The 18,460-nt window shown below is 40.6% G+C and overlaps 1 protein-coding gene across 1 annotated transcript in view; it reads left to right on the plus strand.

Moving 5' to 3' along the window:
* Positions 1–18,460, plus strand: part of LOC308101414 (uncharacterized protein) — a 50,688-nt gene that overhangs the window by 7,845 nt on the left and 24,383 nt on the right. The window contains exons 8-31 of the mRNA XM_080450834.1: positions 628–1,713; positions 3,036–3,101; positions 3,856–4,005; positions 4,853–4,915; positions 5,129–5,188; positions 6,448–6,483; positions 6,600–6,662; positions 6,978–7,028; positions 7,132–7,188; positions 7,827–7,898; positions 8,446–8,568; positions 9,784–9,834; positions 10,719–10,799; positions 10,949–11,017; positions 11,722–11,766; positions 11,852–11,911; positions 12,182–12,247; positions 12,829–12,930; positions 13,205–13,255; positions 13,342–13,434; positions 15,175–15,294; positions 16,128–16,226; positions 16,858–16,905; positions 17,717–17,794. Of these exons, the coding sequence (XP_080306960.1) occupies positions 628–1,713; positions 3,036–3,101; positions 3,856–4,005; positions 4,853–4,915; positions 5,129–5,188; positions 6,448–6,483; positions 6,600–6,662; positions 6,978–7,028; positions 7,132–7,188; positions 7,827–7,898; positions 8,446–8,568; positions 9,784–9,834; positions 10,719–10,799; positions 10,949–11,017; positions 11,722–11,766; positions 11,852–11,911; positions 12,182–12,247; positions 12,829–12,930; positions 13,205–13,255; positions 13,342–13,434; positions 15,175–15,294; positions 16,128–16,226; positions 16,858–16,905; positions 17,717–17,794 (2,790 nt within the window). The remainder of the gene's footprint in view (positions 1–627; positions 1,714–3,035; positions 3,102–3,855; positions 4,006–4,852; positions 4,916–5,128; positions 5,189–6,447; positions 6,484–6,599; positions 6,663–6,977; positions 7,029–7,131; positions 7,189–7,826; positions 7,899–8,445; positions 8,569–9,783; positions 9,835–10,718; positions 10,800–10,948; positions 11,018–11,721; positions 11,767–11,851; positions 11,912–12,181; positions 12,248–12,828; positions 12,931–13,204; positions 13,256–13,341; positions 13,435–15,174; positions 15,295–16,127; positions 16,227–16,857; positions 16,906–17,716; positions 17,795–18,460) is intronic.

An 18,460-nucleotide genomic window follows, 5' to 3' on the forward strand; every position in this document is an offset into this window, starting at 1 on the left:
TGTTGCGGGTTAGAATCCTGTTCCTGACGACCTTTGCTGCGTGTCACTCCCCATTTTTCTCTCCCCACAAAGTTTGATAGTTTGATCTGGTGTTTCGCCAGCTGGCTGTGTTTTGCAAAGTCATAAAGTTGAGGTAGAGTCATGATTATGCAAGTTCAGATAATGCCAGTTGGTCCATCCATCGACTTGCTGTATTGTAACCATCAGAGTGTAGAACACAGAGTTGCGTCACGCTTTGATCTTGCTGCAAAGCGGGATGCTGCCTCCTGTAGTTCCAAACATTGGAACTTCCTCATTCCATTCTTACAATGGGAGTCAACGCTAGTGTTGTCACTCTCATAGTTATATCACGCTGGTATACATCACGCACAGCCTGGCTAGATCTCCTGCTCTGCATAGAAAAGGAATTGGGCCGTTCAACAGATCCAGTGTGTCTGCACTCTGCACCAGTAGTTCATGTAATGATGGGGAATGAACATCAACGATTCCTTTTATATTTTTGAAATATTGAATGATGATGGTTGATGGTTTGTCTTGAAAGGATATAGATTACTTGGAAATTAATTCTTCATTGATTTGTATTGTAAAATCTGGTGTCTTCTTAACAACTTTGTACTTTGGCCTTAGGAGTCCAGCAGTAAAACTATCAACACGGTGAACATAAAGCCAGATGCACCAGAAGATGCAAGCCTCGCTACCATCTTTGCTCCTCCACCTGAGTTTCAGAGTTCTGGCTTTCAGACCAAGTCACCAGATCCCCGAACAGACCTGTTCCAAAGCCATACCCCAGACCTCCTCCGAACCTCAGCCTTGCCCGAGAAAACACCTGGTAATGGGAAGGGTTTTCACAAATCCCCCCTGACATCGCTGGATATTCTTGGGTCAACTCCACTGCAAAAACAGGATGTCTCCCAAACCCCGAGTTCAAATGGCGCTTGTCATTTAAAAGCCACTGAAAGAGATGACCTTGTTCAGGGTGGCCAGAAGGAGGATTTATTCCAAGCCATGACCACCAAGGAGCCCGAAGTTTTCAATACCTACCTGGATAATTTTCTGGACCCCTTCCAGCCCCCTTCAAACAAGGGTGAGGATGTATGTCAACCTACGCCTTCTAAAGAATTGGAATTGTTCCAAGCACCTCCACTCACTGAGGGAAAGTCCTCATTTGACTCTACCAATTCTAAGGCCTTGGAGGATATATTTTCATCAGCGTTCGCAGAAGACCCATTCCCAAGTCCCAAACCAGAGAATCCATTCCAGCTTAGTCCCAATACATCAGACCCCTTTCCATCTACTCCATCTCAATCACACAACTCTTTACCAGATCTTTCGAATGGGACTACTCCAGACATCTTCCAGCCCCAGACCCCTGGCAGTTCTCAGCCCTTGCTCACAACCAACAGCCGAGACATTTTTAGACCGAAAAAACCTGAAGCCTCCAAGTTCACATTCTCCCCAATGCCACTTCACAACTCATCAGAAACCAGCAATGTTTTCACACCCAGTTTGGCTGATACGCCAACACCAACACCACAAACACCTTCAAGTTCCCATCTCGACGTTCACCCAAGCTCTTCTGACAGACCATGTGATGTTGATGTTGTGTTGACCACTCCGCATGGAACAAAGCACGGTATTCTTCTGCCTACGCCTTTCATCCAAGCCAGGAATTTGCCGATGTCACCTAGCGAAATTACCCCTGGAATGACGCATGTAAGTGTCTTGTCGAACCAGATCTTGGTCAATTAACATCTGGAAATAATTAAGCTTGTTCTGATCTATTTGACTGAGCAGGTGGGTGAGGCACACCACATTTAGACCTGTCTGTCAGTGAGTGTTTTGTAAGCTGATTGTAATCCTTTGATTGACCTTAATGGTATTGTGCTACTGTGGCAAACCCAACCAATCTGGCACGTAGGTGACATTTAAGAGATCAAGCTTAATTTTCTATTTTCCTTTATATTTTAATTTGTAGGATCTTTTCACAGTACAGTATGCGACTCCTGTATTGCAGTCGCAACACACACAACCCTATATATATATATATATATATATATATATATATATATATATATATATATATATACACACACAGGTATATTTGTGTATATGTCACAGGTAGATTGGCATTCCAGGTAGATTGGAAGTGGATCGCTTGTTTTTAGGCTCGGGGCGGGGCTGCGATGCGAGAACGACGAGAACAACAACATGAGTATACATACATACCGGCCTCAGTGGCGCACTTCGATAATCATTGGACTCCCCATCCACTATCACTGGGAGTCTGGGTTTGACTCCCGCTTGGGACATTACTTTTTCAAACAACCGCGGACTATTTTTTTTCGCCGATAAAGTATAGTTTTGGACCATGACGGAGGCGCGCCGACTCAGGAGACCTTGAGGCCAAGGAGTCGCGCCCGAGCGCCTCCAGGCGTGAGTGCCCGCGACGACCGGCCGATGGTCTCCTAGTCGACTAAGCGCCGTCCGAGTTATGTACCGATAGGCACAGAATCGTAAATGATGTTGTGGGGACTGCGTTTGCCCCGCTATGGTTTGCCCCAACTGCCACTCACTGCACTAACATAGCCCGCCAACCCCGCCTCCTCAGGCTCGCCCATGGAATAAGGCTGTTCGCGGGTGTGTGTGTGCACGCGCGTGCATGTGCGCGTATGCGTGTGTGTGTGCTCGTTTGTGCGCGTGTGCATGCGTGCGTGTGTGGTGTGGGACTCATGTCTGGCTTGCATTGCCCTCTGGCGTTGGTTCTACAGAATTGCCTGGGGGGCGGACGGGCGGTGAAAACAAGCGCTTCTTTTCCAATCTACCTGGAATGCCAATCTACCTGTAACATATATACTGTATGTGTGTTTACACTAAAGCATGTTTGATATCTGGTATTTTAAATCACTACGTTGTGCTCTCAAGTGTGCCATTGCTTTTACAAGGCCTGTGTGTTTGCTCTTCTGATACTCGTACTTGATCAGAAAATTGTTATAAACACATGACCGAGATCATAACTGCTCTAACCAACCTTACAGGTGAAGACCTTCAGCCGCCCCCCGAAGCCACTACCTCGGACCAGACCACCCAGACCAAAGAAACCTGTAAGATTTCTGCTGCTGATTATACTAAGGCTGCATCCCAATAGCTAGTATTCATATCTAATAAGCGTTCTCTTTAGAATCTCAGACATTCTAAGAAATGTCCCCAAACACTAGAGTGCATAGAATCTGTTCTTCATAGGGGTTATTTTTTAGTAGTTTTATATGGTGTAGTTTTGGTGGTGCAGGCTTTCCCATAATGCATGCTGCATATCTACTGTAACAGTTAAGAAATGGCTGCAAGCTGATTTATATAAATGTAAGATTGAAATGCTTGTTTAATGAAATGAATCTGTAGCCGCACCATGTTGTTATTCGGCATCAATGAAGAAAAAGTTAAAAAAAAGAACCTTATCAAGAGTCATTTAAGGATCTAGGTGAGGGGTGAGGTTATGTCTTGATTGCAATCACCTGTTTGCAACCATGTGAATAGTACAAAGGGAACTTCCCTTTCCACTGGCTCTTTATACAATATCGTAGCCTGTCCCACTTGACAATGTTTTGCTACGTTTTCTCAGTGTCAAGTCTTATTTCATTCTAATTAGAACTCTTCATTAAAAGACTAGCTTTTGATATGCTGCCAAAGACATATCTTCTTTTTAATTGACTAATGCCTCTACAGTTATACTAAGACTAACACAACATATGGCTGTATTTTTAATACTAAGACGAAGATAGCATAAGGCCTTATCAACTAATATCTACTGTGACTAATATTTTCTGTGAACTTGTATCTTTTTTTCCTTTTTTCCCCCAGAGTGAGTCTGAAGTAACATCTCCCCTAACATCTCCCGTACCATCTCCCAAAACTCCTCCTAACCCTCCCCCCAAACCAGCTGTCAGAATCCCCCCCAAACTAGCCCCTAAGCCAGTTCCTCAAGCCACAACAATGCCACAATCACCTCGAGTGAGTATGCAACTTTTTTTTATTAAATGCCCTACCGATGATTAAACATGACCAATAGTATAGTAGTTCAATATCATAGTGAAATACAGTCACGATTTGAATCACCCGGACAGTTTTTAATATGGTATGTTTTAACTGATGAGCTTCTTTTCTTATTTTCCTAAGCCTGACACCGTTGTACAACGCAATGCGACGCATTGTGAGCTTGTAGATCTGCTATTTTCCCTGTGTATCTATGTATGAATTAAACGTATAGGCCTAGGGACCTAATACACAAGGGACTCTAGGGTTACTGTGGTTAACATTGAGGAACTTTCAATGAATGTTCATTGCGAACGCAGCGGAAGGAGGCGCGCGCCTCCGCACAAGTGGAGCTTACTATGAAACCGTGCTCGGGTTGTGTGTCTGTCTGTGTGCAGTATTGTGTGCACTGCCTGTGTGCAGCCGCACCCCCATGTGACTCACACTCTCATTGGCTGCTGACAGATCTCTGAGTGCACTACAGTGTGGCTGAAATCCGCCTGCCCCTGGGTGACTAATTACACTCCTCTGAGAGAAATATAGCAGCTACAGTCAAAAATAACACATCTAAAAGCATCTAGACGAGTTCAGCTATTGGGATATCTAAGAATTCCATGTCATTTGTGCATATTTCAGGCCGGATGGCAAGTTGAAAACGCCTTAGTTTGAGGACAGTTTTAGATTGCTCATTCCTTTCTATTCTTCTTATTGTTATTTTCGAGCTGCCTTCGCGCGTCTTACTTGTACATGATAAGAGAATCAGTGGACAAAGATACCAGTGGTAAAATATCATCCCACTGATGACATTTGGATTCTTATTTTACAGGAAAGTCAACCAGTCAAACCTGAAAGCTTTGTGGTCTTTGAAGACATTCTGCTCATTGGAGAGGTATGACAAGATGCAGTGAAAATGCATTACATTTAATTTGTCACACCTTTTTCTCATAACATCAAGTGTGTGTGTGTGTGTGGTTGTGGTTGTGGTTGTGGTTGTTGTGTTGTGGAAATGAGATCATAAAGATAGACTGGGTGGAAAAATACAGTGTTAAAGGAAAACTGTCTATTCATGGTGTGTGTTCATGTCACTTTTCTCCCCAAACAGGAAAGGTGTGTCGAGGACTGGCCTGAGAACAGTCCTCAGCTCCAACCCGAGTTCAAACCAGTATGAAACCTTTTCAGTCTTTTAATTAAATTAGAATCTACTGTACACCTTTTTCTTTTAATGTAGTTCCATGTCATCAGGCATCCTTTGGTTCTTTAGCTCCCTGTGCCCAGTGCCATGTGTTTTAGGGATGAGTTCTTGGCCATTTTTTTTGTAAACATGTACTCTTTTAAACGCTGTTAAATGAAGCGTGACGTCATATTTATACAAATGAATATTGCTGCGCATGTGACAAGCCCTAGAGCAGCAACAGTATCATACTACTTGAACGCAGCAAAGCCAGACTTCTCATTACAAACGGAGCCCACAGGGTGAACACAGCAGCATCCAGTTAAGCAGTCATCTGTTTTTCTTAGCTTGTTTTGACGTTTAATATGATAGATTTTGTGGTGGGCAGCAACAATGCATATTTGATACATACGTTGGATTAATCCAGAAAGTTAACATGGTGGTTCTGTAGGCACTAGGCAATTTATCTGTGACTACTAGCAGCGCACATTATGTCGGCACAAATTAAACGTCCCATCCCTAATGTGTTTATGTCGTAATCACACTTTGGTAGAGGTTTGGGTTGTGTAGTTACATTGCCGTGATGTAATTCCAGATATTGGTGAGATATCTTCAATGGTTGCTCTGTTGATAAAACATTTATATTCAAAAATAGTCTCTCCTCTTATAGCACATAAACAAACGCAAACAAAGCAAATTATATGTAACATTACAAAAACCGGTACAGCTTTTCTTTTATTCTATAAAAAATATACATTTTAAAGCCAACTTCCTGATGACTTTACTGGTATTTGAATATAACAATCTTGATCTTCTTCCTAATTACAATAGTAAAATCAACAGGAAATGTTTTATTTTTTTATACAAAAAAATAATGTAACGTTATATATTGGGAGAATCCGCTTTGTTCATGTTTGTTTATCTCCTAAAAGTGTGCTTTTGAGACCTGTTTTACTGTGCAATGTAAGTTAATGAGGAGATAGTTTTGGAACATCAAATGAGCAACTATAGAAGATATCTTGCCAATATTTGGAGTTGCATCATTGCAAGGCAACTACACTACACAACCAAAACCAAGTGTTGTTTTGCTTTAAAGGTGATCACCATGTTGACATTCCATGTGTTTATTTTTATTTTTATATATATACAGTCCTTGCATAATGCAGCAGTGTACCTCCTAAAGTATGTTCTGGCTTTATTAATTATGTAATGATTAATGCATTCCCCCCCCCCTCCCCCCCCTTTTTCAGTCTGGTAGGCTGAGACTACGACGGGAGTCCATGAAGGTTCAAGCTTCAATTCTATCAATCTATTGCTTGTTTAATATAGTAATATTATTGTTCTGTATTTTATTTTATATCTGATTTTATATCCTTAATCTATTTTCCCTTTTTCCCTAAAGATGAAAGTGGATTCTGATGGAGGGAGTGGAGAGGACCAGGATGGCAGCGGAAAACAAAACAAGGTTCTACATTTCACATTTAACGGTGTACTGTCAAAGATGAGCAATTACTAATCATAATACCCATACCCGCAGGTTTCAATCCAATGCAAATCATTGATTTAAGTGATGAAAAACATGATCAATATCAATAAAATGAATCAAACGTATAATATGTGCTGCCTTACTCCCTTGTTACTTGAATGTCCACTTAATTATTTATGAATGTATTGATATATATAACAATACGATTCATTGTAGGATGTATCAAAATATTGGCATACATTGGGTTGCATTGTATGCGTTTACAGTATGTTAACAAGTACACTTCTATTACAGAATAAGATGAAGAAGTTTAGAGTGTCCCTAATTTCCAGAAGAGGGTCCAAGGTAATAACAATGTCCTCAGACAAGAAAAGACAATACATCCTATCAGTTATTGTCAATGTGTGTTAAGTTGATGTGTTTCTTAACGATGACTCACTTTTCATAGGAAAAATTTAGTGATGACGGTGATGGAAACACTGGGACACTACCAAGAATGTCCAAGGTAAAGACCAGGTGTTTACTGTATGCAAATATAATGCTAAATGGTGCATTTATTTAGCCCCTTTATCCAAAATGCTTTACAATGTGCATTATGCTTTACAATGTGCATTACGTTCATCCATTCACAAACACATTCACACACCGGAAACCATGCGAGGCCAACCTGCTCATCACGAGCAGTTACGGGTTCAGTGTCTTGCTCAACGACACTCTGACACTAACCCAGGGGCAGCCAGGGATCGAACCATAAACCTTCCAGTTAAATTTCCCTAGCAGCTGCTCTAGCTCCTGAGCCACTGCCACCCCCCAGTGGCCCAGGAGGTACCCCATGAGTATACGAGCGCTGGACTGTACTGTATGCATTCGTTGACCATGCAACGTCCCTGGTTAAATTCTGCCTGGACAGATGCATCCTGTCTCTCTACTCATTGCTGTCTAAATAATGACTGGCCTATAAATAATCTTTAAAGCAAAAATAAATGCATACGTTTGAACTGGATTAGACTTTTACTTGTAACAGAGTATTTCTACTTTGCAGTATTGATCTCTTTACTTAAGTAAAATATGTGAGTACTTTTTCCACCACTGGGTGAGTGCAGGTTTGTTGATGTTGACACATCTCTGTGTTGTGTGGTTCAGGCAGGGCTCCCGGGGACACATGTACTCAATGCTGGAGAACATGAAGAGCAGAGTGGTGCTGACTGCAAACCGGTACGATCATTAACCCTAAAAATTATGGAATCACCCTCAATGATAAGATTATGTTGTAATGTAACCCAGTTCAGGCCAAGCGATATTCACTGTTTGGTCCTGAGTTGCATTTTGTATTGTAAAATGAACTATAATGCTGTCAATCTTCATTAAAGTTGGTGTTAGTGATTAAAGTTAAAGCTCTATCCGAATTCTACCCATCGCTCCAGCTCAACTTAAATTCTATAGTGTTCCACTTCCAAATTCCAAATTCCAAAAACTCACCTTTTTGTTTCGTCACTTCAAATCTTACTTGTTTATCCTGTATCCTGTATGAGTTCTGTCTCCTGATTGGATGAAATTGGTATCCTGACCTGAACATTTATTTTCTCTTTACTGAGGAGCTTTAGACTCAGGAACAAACACTATAGTAATGATTGCTTTCAGAATATAATTATTTAACACTAATTTACAAAATATATAATATTTATGCCAGCATTTCTCTGGCTCTTAAACCCAAAAGCACAGACCGTGGAAATTTATAGTTTTGTTTGTTTCTGTTTACCAGAGGAAACCCCTCAAGGAAAAAGTACACCAGCTGCTTCGGAGAGCTTCCACCGCTTCCCCTGTACACGATAAAAAAGAAGATGACACAAAATATATGAATGGGCATGTACCCAAAGAATCAAAGGTAGGCCCACAGTATGTCGTATTCATGCATCAGTACATGAAATAAAGCATTGGGATGTTACACTCGACACAGCCCTGTTCGCTCTCCGCAAGGTCGGCTTGTAGTGTTCGTAGCGTGGAATCCTCTCCAACAGTACATGATTTAGGTTGGCTTTTGACTGTAGCTGCCCAAGTCTTCTCTCTGGATTGTTGGTGCAACTTTTGTAGCTCCGCTAGCAGCACGGCTCTACTGGCTGGATTGCCATGGAATTTTGTGTGCTCTTTCATGAACCCTGACGATGGCCCTTACTGATTTTGATGACCCCATGTCCCAATTCATTTAGCGCCACCATAAGGCCAACATTTCCGCTTGAACACAAGATATCTAAAAAAAAATCAGCATTCATGCTCCCTGGAGGATGAACTCTACTCATCTTGGTGGCGTGCTTATGGATACCACCGCTTTTCTAGGGAGACCCGCTGTGATTGGCCAGTAGTCGCTGTGATTGACTGTTCTCGTTTTTGCAACTACGTCTAAACCTAACCTTAATCCTAACCTCAGTATAACTGTGCCTAACCTTAACCTCCAGTAAAACCGAGCCAATCAGACATCCAGGATCTATCCTATAATGTTGGTGGAATCCATAATGACGCATCTTGGTGAATCCATGGCTTTTTGTGCAGCACCACCCGCAGGCCAGAATTTTCACTTGCATACAAGATATCTCAATCTAATTAGTCCATCAGATAGGCACAGGCCTACTTCAATTTTTTATTGGCAACGGCTATATTGAGCTCAATCAATTTCCGTTCAAATGTATGTTTTGTGTAATGTACATTGCCTCTGTAATACACACAGACTTTATCAACAACTGGCAACAGTGACTCACAAATGTCAGAGGTTGTAGTTCTGAGTGCTGACTGAGTGGTTTAACACGGACTCATTTGACCTCAGAACGGTCGTGGAAAAGAGCCTTTAGTCTTGTTTCTGAATTTATTTTGAATATCAGCTTCATGATAAGATTATACTGGAGAAGTACATTATCAATGTTTTTGTGTATGGATTATGAAGTATAGTATCAGAATCCACTTTGATTATGTCAATTATTTTTTGTATGTCTCCACACAAATAACTTCAAATTCAACCCAACCTTGACAGGTTCTTGTGTAGGTCTAAGTGTACTGTATCCATGCCATTGTTATAGTGATACTGATCTTGCTTCCTATGCCACAATAGGACGAGGAGGCGACATACAGGCTCACAGCACGACCATGGTCAATGTCAGAGGTGAATTACCTATTTACTGTATCTTCACTATGTATCTACCCACCTAGCTATCTTTCCTCCTACTGTGTCTACATATATACATGGGCCCCCGCTTGTTGCCTTGTGAGCTTGTAGATCGTCTATTTTCGCTGAATGTTTGCCCCCAGAAGCTGGTTTATCTTTTTTACTTTTGGAAGCCTGCAAAATTAGAAGGCACAAGCACTCTGGGGAAAAGGTACCCAAAAGTTGAGTTAGTGAAATGCATTGATGGGAAATTAATGCATACAATGTTAGTAACATGTACTGATGGGACATGAACACACTACACATTGTCACTCCCAGGTCGTAAGGTGACGAGTTCATGGGCAACCTCCTAGTGTTTGACGTGACAGGCTCCCCTGTCGTGGCATTTTTCAATGTTCCCGCGTCACATGACCAACAATGGGATGCAGACGTTCATTCTCGCTCCCAACTCGTAATAGGTTGACACACTAGTAAAAACATTAAACGTTTTAAATGACAACTCGGCACCATTCGAGTTGCATACTGATAATCTTGGAATTGCAAATCATGTCCTCCTCGTCGACATGCATACAATGTTTATTATGTGTATTCACTTAGAACGTTTAAGTGAACACAGCTGTGCGGTTATCTGATAATGATCCACACCGTCCGGCCAATTAGACTCGAGTATTGTCCGTGGCCATGATATTTTACATTACACACTTGGAACAATACACAAGCATGCCGACTTCCTGTTTTGTGTATTACACTCAAAGCCTCAAAAGTAAGAGTACTGCAAGTGAAACGGAACCAGATGTAACCTCTCAATACAGTGATAAGAGTTAAAAAGACAATGACTTGTTAAACTTTACTTCCTTGCTTGACTTAACATTTTGCTACAGGAGATGAAGTTGGACCGAAGTTCTGAAGGTGAAGAAGATGATGAAGAAGATGGGAATGAAGAAGCCAGCAACAATGGATTTGTACGCTTTTTATAATGAACATATATGCCAACCTCCATCAATTTAATTTGATATTTGAATAGATTCCCGTTTTCCTCTCACCTCTGCAAGTTGCTTTTGATTCAGACCCAGCTGCTCAGGTAATCTAACCTAGTCGTTTCTCTCCCCAGAAGAGGAGAAGGACCGTGATGAGGACCAAGTCTGTGCCCCACAGAGGATTTGCCATCAGCCTAGATAAGGTACAGGAGATAATGGTGCTCTTTGCAGTGTATATTGTAGCAATAACAACATCTTAATCCATTAAGACCTGAGGCCGATTCTACAAATGTCTTCTAAAAAAAACGTTAAACTGTACTTCTCCAATAACCGTTTTTTCTGAAAAACGTATGTTGCTATATCAGTGGTGCTCCAACTTTTTCATTTCAAGGACCCCGAAATTATATGCATTTGGCCGCCGACCCCATCTCCAAACATTGTTTTCCAGGGACACCCAGAAGCAAAGATTTGAGTTCAAAATGTTCGCTTTAAAAGAATATATATATATTCAAAGATTTGCACAAATTTCCAAGAATTTTCAAAAATAGCAGATCTACAAGCTCATAGTGCGGCACGAAGTGACGCACTATGAGCTTGTATATCTGCTATTTCTGAATAGCCAAAGTATAAAATAATACTTTTTAGCTAAAATCGAAAATGACACGGAATCACAGATGCTTTCCCGGTCTTAATGGGATCATTTGTACTGTATGATATTAATCAGATAACCCCTAACAGATCTACAAGCTTAACGCGTCACGATGTGAGCTTATATATTGGGTATTTTCGGCAAAAGAGATTTGGTGTGTAGAGAGGAAAAAGGAGCGGACCAAGTATATTGACCTGGTGGACAACTGTTTCATTGGTCTTTAATTTGTAATTTTGTATGAAATGTACTCTTTGATAGCACCAAGAGGACCATGGGAATTCACCTCGAAGAGACTCCAATAAGGTATTTCATGTTTATAGTATTTGAGTGTCTAAGAAACTGTCGATGCATTATGCAGTAGTTACAGTGTTTTCTCTCTGTCTCTCAGGAGAATCCTCATCATAAACTTTATGGTGCACATGGCCGGACGCATCGCAAAGAGTCACAGGTAGTGTACTGAAGGGAATGCAAAAGTTAACTTTTAAAATGCTCAACTCAAAATGTAAACTGTCATTTTTACACACTGGATCTAACACACTATAGGTTATTTATAGGAGTGTGTGTGTGTGTGTGTGTGTGTGTGTGTGTGTGTGTGAGTGAGAGATTTTCGTTAATTTACTTGGAAGCCACTCTTGAACACAAGGACTGCAGGCCTTATGTGAGTCCTATGTTAAGCTGTCATAATAAGATACTTTATTTATTCTCGTTTCACCCTCAGGATGAAAACTTTAATGATATTGAAGGAGCAATGGGCTTCACTTCACCGTCAACCAGCAAGGACAAGGTAATGAATATTAACATCACCATCACGTCATTCTAAAGTAAACCATGTTGGGGGGAAGTACTCTATGTTTAAAGAAATGCATATGATCTCAGTTGTCCTTTAAAGCTCTTGAAGTATGTGAGTAACTCATATGACTACCATAGTGACTTTTATCGTCTTCAACTTATGTAATAGGCTCTATGCACAGCCACCATATTGGAAAGAAATTGGCCAGAATGGAACAGAGCCTTCATTAGTGCCATTGGTAACATCAAGAGGCTAGAGTCAGGGTGCTGATATTGTGCATGTTGGCTCACTGGAAAGACTCTGCTACACCAGTGGGTCTCAAATTTGGGTCCAAGGACCCTTATGGTTCCTTGAGGGGGTTTCAAATGGCCCCTTATGGGTGTGTAACTCTGAGAGTTATGGGGGTACTTGAAATTAAAAAGTTTGAGAACCTCTGTGCTACACTAAATGGAATAGAGCCTTCATTAGGCACTTGCCATCTCCTTACTGTATCTCCTCATTGCTCCACTGTGACTGCAGTACAAACTTGTCACGCCTCTCATCCTTGACTTTCCATATCACAATGTGTCTCTCAGGCTGCTATCCTGGATGAAGAGAGCTCACAGAAGGGATGGTATCTAGCCTCAGATGGAGTAACGGGAGATGATTATCTCCCTGAAATGGAAGACTGCAAACCTGTAATTAGTTTTCTTCTTTTTAAATAAAGGATACTGTGGCACTTGGCCTTTCCGATAAAACACTACAGACATTTACTACGTAACACTACACGTAAAGAGAGCTCAGTTATTTGAGGCCTCCAAAAATTATTGCATGTGGAACTCAACATATTTTTTACAGTATTAATTTGTAATGAATGGATAAATGATAGATAATGGGCACTATCTGATGTCTAAATGTTTTCGGTTGCTATGTTCTGTCTGTAACCCTTTTTTATAATTGCATTGTTCTTAGAAGAAACCAACAAAGGGGAAACGGTTGTCTCTGGGTCGACGCAAATCTAAGGTACAGTAATTTTTCTGCAAAGTGCCTGGTTGCCTTCTTTACATGAATGTTTCACAGAGATTTAGTGATGCATTTGTATCGTTTAGGATGACATGTTTGATGAAAAAAGCCCTCGGAAATGCAGCGTATCAACGGAGATGGACGATGATGAACAGAATGGGATGGACTATTGCAAACCGGTATAATGTTTCTCCATGCATTCTCATAATCCTCCATGCTGTTATGCCACCTACTTCATGTCTTTGCATCTGCATTTGCTTTTCATTTGCTACTAAAATAGCAATTATAGTCGCCTTTAGTTGTGTTTGGGGTATTTTTGTCACTGTTCATGCACATACGTGACATTTTTCCTCTGCATTTCCTATTCTAACTATTAGGAGCTTAGGGCGCTATTAATACAGCACCTGGGAAGCATGGGTTAAGTATGTTGCTGAGGACACTTTGACACATTTGATTATCAGATGGCCTCTTTACCCACTCTGCAACTTCCGCCACAGACTACTACTGTAGCTTAGATGCTAGGAGTCTTGTTTACATGGGCTCAGTTACTGTCATATCTTTGGTATCATAGCATTCTAATCCTCGTGGTCATTGTCTTTACGTGGTTTCACTGGTTTGACAAAAGGTTCATGGAACGTCCTTTGACTTTGTACTTTTAACTTATGTGTATGTTGCTCTGGATAACGGAGTCGGCGACATGCTGAAGTTGTGATTGAAGTAGTAGTGCAGTTTAATGGTAATAATTATGAATACATTATGAGCAGTTGAAACACCTGATTATGAACAAATGAATAATGAATTAATGAAAAATGAATTATTAGACCAGCTCAAAATCTACAACACAGAGGACCAACAACATTCATTGTTGTCCAGACTACATTAGGAATAAATAGTGATACGGTATGCGCTGGTACTGGGGGAAAAAAACACAGTAAGTCTGGAACAACTGCATTTTGTTCATACCAAAGTCTCATGACTAGAGAATAACAAATGACCAGGTGAACTGTTCATAACTCTTGCATCAATGCATGGTGAATTGCGTGATGATGAGTATTGCTCAACTCACTGTTGAGCAATACTGTGAGAAGATTACTTTAAAGGACTATTTGTGGTCTAGTATGTTTAACCCATTGACTATGACTCATGTTACACTTGCTACATTGCTGCTGAACATTTTCCAAAGCATACCATGGCGTGTTTTAGGAAGGCATTGGTTTCCATTAAATTCATGGTGTGTAAATTAACTTGTAGATACAGTAGGTAATCCAATGGCAAAGTTACAGTGGGTTATCATTGTGTTTTTTTAATGCATTTGAAAGCATGTGATTGGTTTGACAAGTCTAGCCAAAAAACATGCCAGGAAAAAAGATACAGTAGTTTTAGGAATTAAATAAAGCATCCATGACCTCTCAATGGCTACTGAAATCAGGCGGAGCAGCAGAGAATTGTAAGGTGAATTTATCACCCGAATATTTGGAAATAAATACGTAATTGAATAAAATCAACAAACAAAGGTATGCTTTTGAAAGTTGTCAGCAGGATAGTCAAGTGTACTGTGAGGCACTGGTATGGTCTTTTAAGGCATTGACCTCCTATTGGGGCGGCTGTGGCTCAGGAGGTAGAGCGGCCGTTCCCAGTTCGATCTCAGGCTCCCCTAGAGTTGGTGTCAAAGTGTCCTTGAGCAAGACGCTGAACCCCTAATTGCTCCCGAAGAGCAGGTTTTTGCCTTGCATGCATGGTTTCCTCCACCATCGGTGTATGAATGTGTTGTGTGAATGGGTGAAAGGCGCTATATAAATGCACTATTTACCATTTATTGCAGAGTGATACAAATAACTCAGAATCACCTGGTGGTGTTCTGTTAAGTATTCCTCAGCTTTAACGCATAAAAGTGCTAACATTTTGGCTTCCTTCATCAGAAGAAGCACTACAAACACAAAGGGGCTATTCATCGTAAGACCAAGAAAACGCAGGAAACCATCCTTCATGACGGCTGCCATATTAGTTTGAGCCAAGAATCTCCTCATTGGGCATCCGAAGTAAGTGTTGTTGTTGTTGTTGACTAATTAACTTATTACAACACAAAATACTAGTGTATATACTATCATACCCCTGATGCATTGTGTGAAAAGCCAGAGCTGCACAAGGACAACTGACGGTATCTTCAACTATCTTACAACAAATGCACCGAATCTCTGTACGTATGTACGTCTGTAATCCACATATCTCGAGAACCGTTCGACCAACCGAGGTAGTGCAGTGTCGAGTCGTTCATATAGGCTCTGGCCGTGGGTGGCACAAATGAGCCAATTGTTTGCCATGGCAACCCCAGCCTAGCTTGATTTGGCAAATCCTTAATCAGTCTACTTTCCACAGTCAGTTTGCACACTTCCGACATTCTCCCTGCATTCTCCACAGACGTTTACCACTACACAAGGGCTTTCCAGAACCGCCAATCCCCTTGATGTGCCCATATATGGGCATATACTGATGACATCAGTGATTTCCATTTATGTGCATAAAAGGGACAAGGACAGACGGATATAGAGATATCCATATATGGCCAAAAGAGGGACACACACAGACTGAAAAAAAGATTGTATTGTATATTTTGAAATTAGGTTAGAGATGGTTAACTCTAGGTATAATATTAAAATCCCCATACTAGCCTCATGTCCAGGGGGTGTACTTGTACATCAAGCCACCTCACACTACAGAAAATTGGGACACCAGGTTGAAATTGTGCTTGGTCAAAAAGGTTAAAGGTCAAGGTGACAATCAATCAAGAGTACATAGCAAGACATCTTGGTACAGGCAGGGTTTGCATCCCATTTTGCATTTCTTTAATTGGTGGTTTATTTTATTACACCAGGGGGTGTTTCTAGAAGATCATACTCGTCAGAAGGGAGGAGAGCTATATACTATTGGACAACTGGATGAAGATGATGAAGAAGAAGAAGACTGCAAACCAGTAAGTTGTATTGTTGTTAGGTTCACCGTTAAAGGTATCATGACATTCATTTTCACTTTTTTTATTTTCAATGTTTTATTTGGGGTTTTATGACCTCAATTACACCCAAAAAAACTGAACTTAAAACATTCAGTGGATTTTCTGTGGTCTGGGGTTTTCTGAATAATTAGGCTGAAAAGTAATCTGAGCTTGGCCCTTCGACAGTGAGGTCACTGTCGAATAATCCCGCCCACTCTCCTCCTCGCCCCTCCCCTCCCCTATCCTTTCCTTTGGGGGGGGCGGAGCAGAGGCGATGATTGACAGGCAAAATCCCTCACCAGCGACACCCGCAGGCAAAGATTTCTTTTTTCATTGCAGTTGAAAAGGCTTTAGAAATGTGAGAGAAAAACACCTGCCATTGATCACTGGAATGGAATTTTCACTTAAAACTTTTTGTACACTTTTGAAGGACCAGGACAAAGACTTTGAATGTGGTGTAAAAGTGAATGTCATTAAACCTTTAAGCTATTTCATTACAGAAGTGTAATGAACATAATTTACATAATTTCAATGTTAAATTAAATCTTATGGGTCCATTTTCAAATTAAAACTCCAGGTTTTATTTATTAATCTCACACTACTCTCTCTTCAGCAGAAGAAGCCATTGAAACTCAAAGGCCTTAAAAAGCATAAATCCAAGGTTGGTGGTGTGTGTGTGTGTGTGTGTGTGTGCGCTCATTTGCGTTCTAATTTTGCATCTCATATATCGACAATGCTAAAATGGTTGAGTTAAGACAATAGATAGAGATGGTTGAGTTTATGTTTTGTGTGGTTAAGGTGGGGTTACGGATCTGGGAGGGCTGTTGGCCAATGAGGTTGTGTGACTCAAACTCCTGGTTTCAGAGTTCATAGAAAGTATTTACTTATGCCAGTTCAGGATTCACAACAACAAGAGTTAGTTAAATGTTCCCTTTGTTATTGTTGTGGTGTTTATTTAATTTTGTATCTACTTTGCATAAAAGAAATGATGCACTCAAACACAAAGTCAATATGTAGTGTAATGGGTGCGGATTCTAAAATATAGTTTGCAAACATAGCCTTTCATATGTTTTATTTAAAGTTCACAGCAGTACTATTTCAGCCTAAAGCTTTTGTCACAATCTTTTTAATTACATTTTATCATATTGCTTTTATGCCTTTATAACTAACTAACCTAGTTTATAACTAAACTAAAGCTAAAGTAACTACCGTGCCAGCAGCAATGCGTGGCAGGGTAAACCGCTGGTCTATACAATACAGGGTATATCCATATTGTACTGTCTTGTCCTCATGCTGTGAAACTCTACAGCTCAATTTATACTCATCGCACCAGTGTCCTTGAAAATCAGTTCTTGACAGCATGTGACAGCATATAATTTAGCCATAACTTATGTTGTGACACCAGTGCCTGTACATTTGGAGAATAAAGTACTTGACGTTCTAATGTCCACCTGGTGTTTGTCTGTTCCCAGAGCAAGGCGATGGGTCTGAGGCCTGAGGATCCACCGGGAGCAACCTCTAGTGACTTCTACTACTCGGAAGCAGCACAGGTGAAGGAAATTAATACACAAGAGATGTCAATGAACGCATTGGTTTAAACTGCAAAGATGCTTTGGGAAAATGTTTTGTTTTGGTTTAGTTAGCTCCTTATCACTGTTCATCACAGCTAGTTGACAAAGAATCATGCGAGACAAAGATGAATGCAAGGTATTTTAGAGAGGACTTCAAGGTCATGAGATGAGATGTTTTGACAGGGTGATAAACAAATAGAATTGAAGGACATTATGGTGTTATTGACTATATTGGGACCTAGGAAGTGGATCCTGCACACATACTCGGGTCTAACAATGGTTGATTGACACCTCCTTAGGGTATGTCCACATGCAATTCTAAGACTCCTGAAAAATCTATAAGGACCTCAGAAATAATTCCAAACAACCATGATTAAATACAAAATCAAATAAGATAAGACCTTTATTGATTCCGCCTTTCAATAGACTAGAGGGACATCGAGAACAAATCAAAGAGCCGTTGCCACAGTCTCCAAATAAGACGGTATACAAATAACCTCAGCGATAAATTACAGCAATAGTAGAAATATATTATAGAAAAAAACTATATCAAAAGCAATACTAATAGTCATAATAGGGACTCTAGTTAGTGTGTGCTTCAATTATGTAAGTGAATTGAGAGGACCTGGCTTCATGGCCATCATA

Source organism: Gymnoscopelus braueri (genome assembly GCF_963280865.1).
Source record: "Gymnoscopelus braueri genome assembly, chromosome: 15".
In the NCBI taxonomy this organism is placed as follows: Eukaryota; Metazoa; Chordata; class Actinopteri; order Myctophiformes; family Myctophidae; genus Gymnoscopelus; species Gymnoscopelus braueri.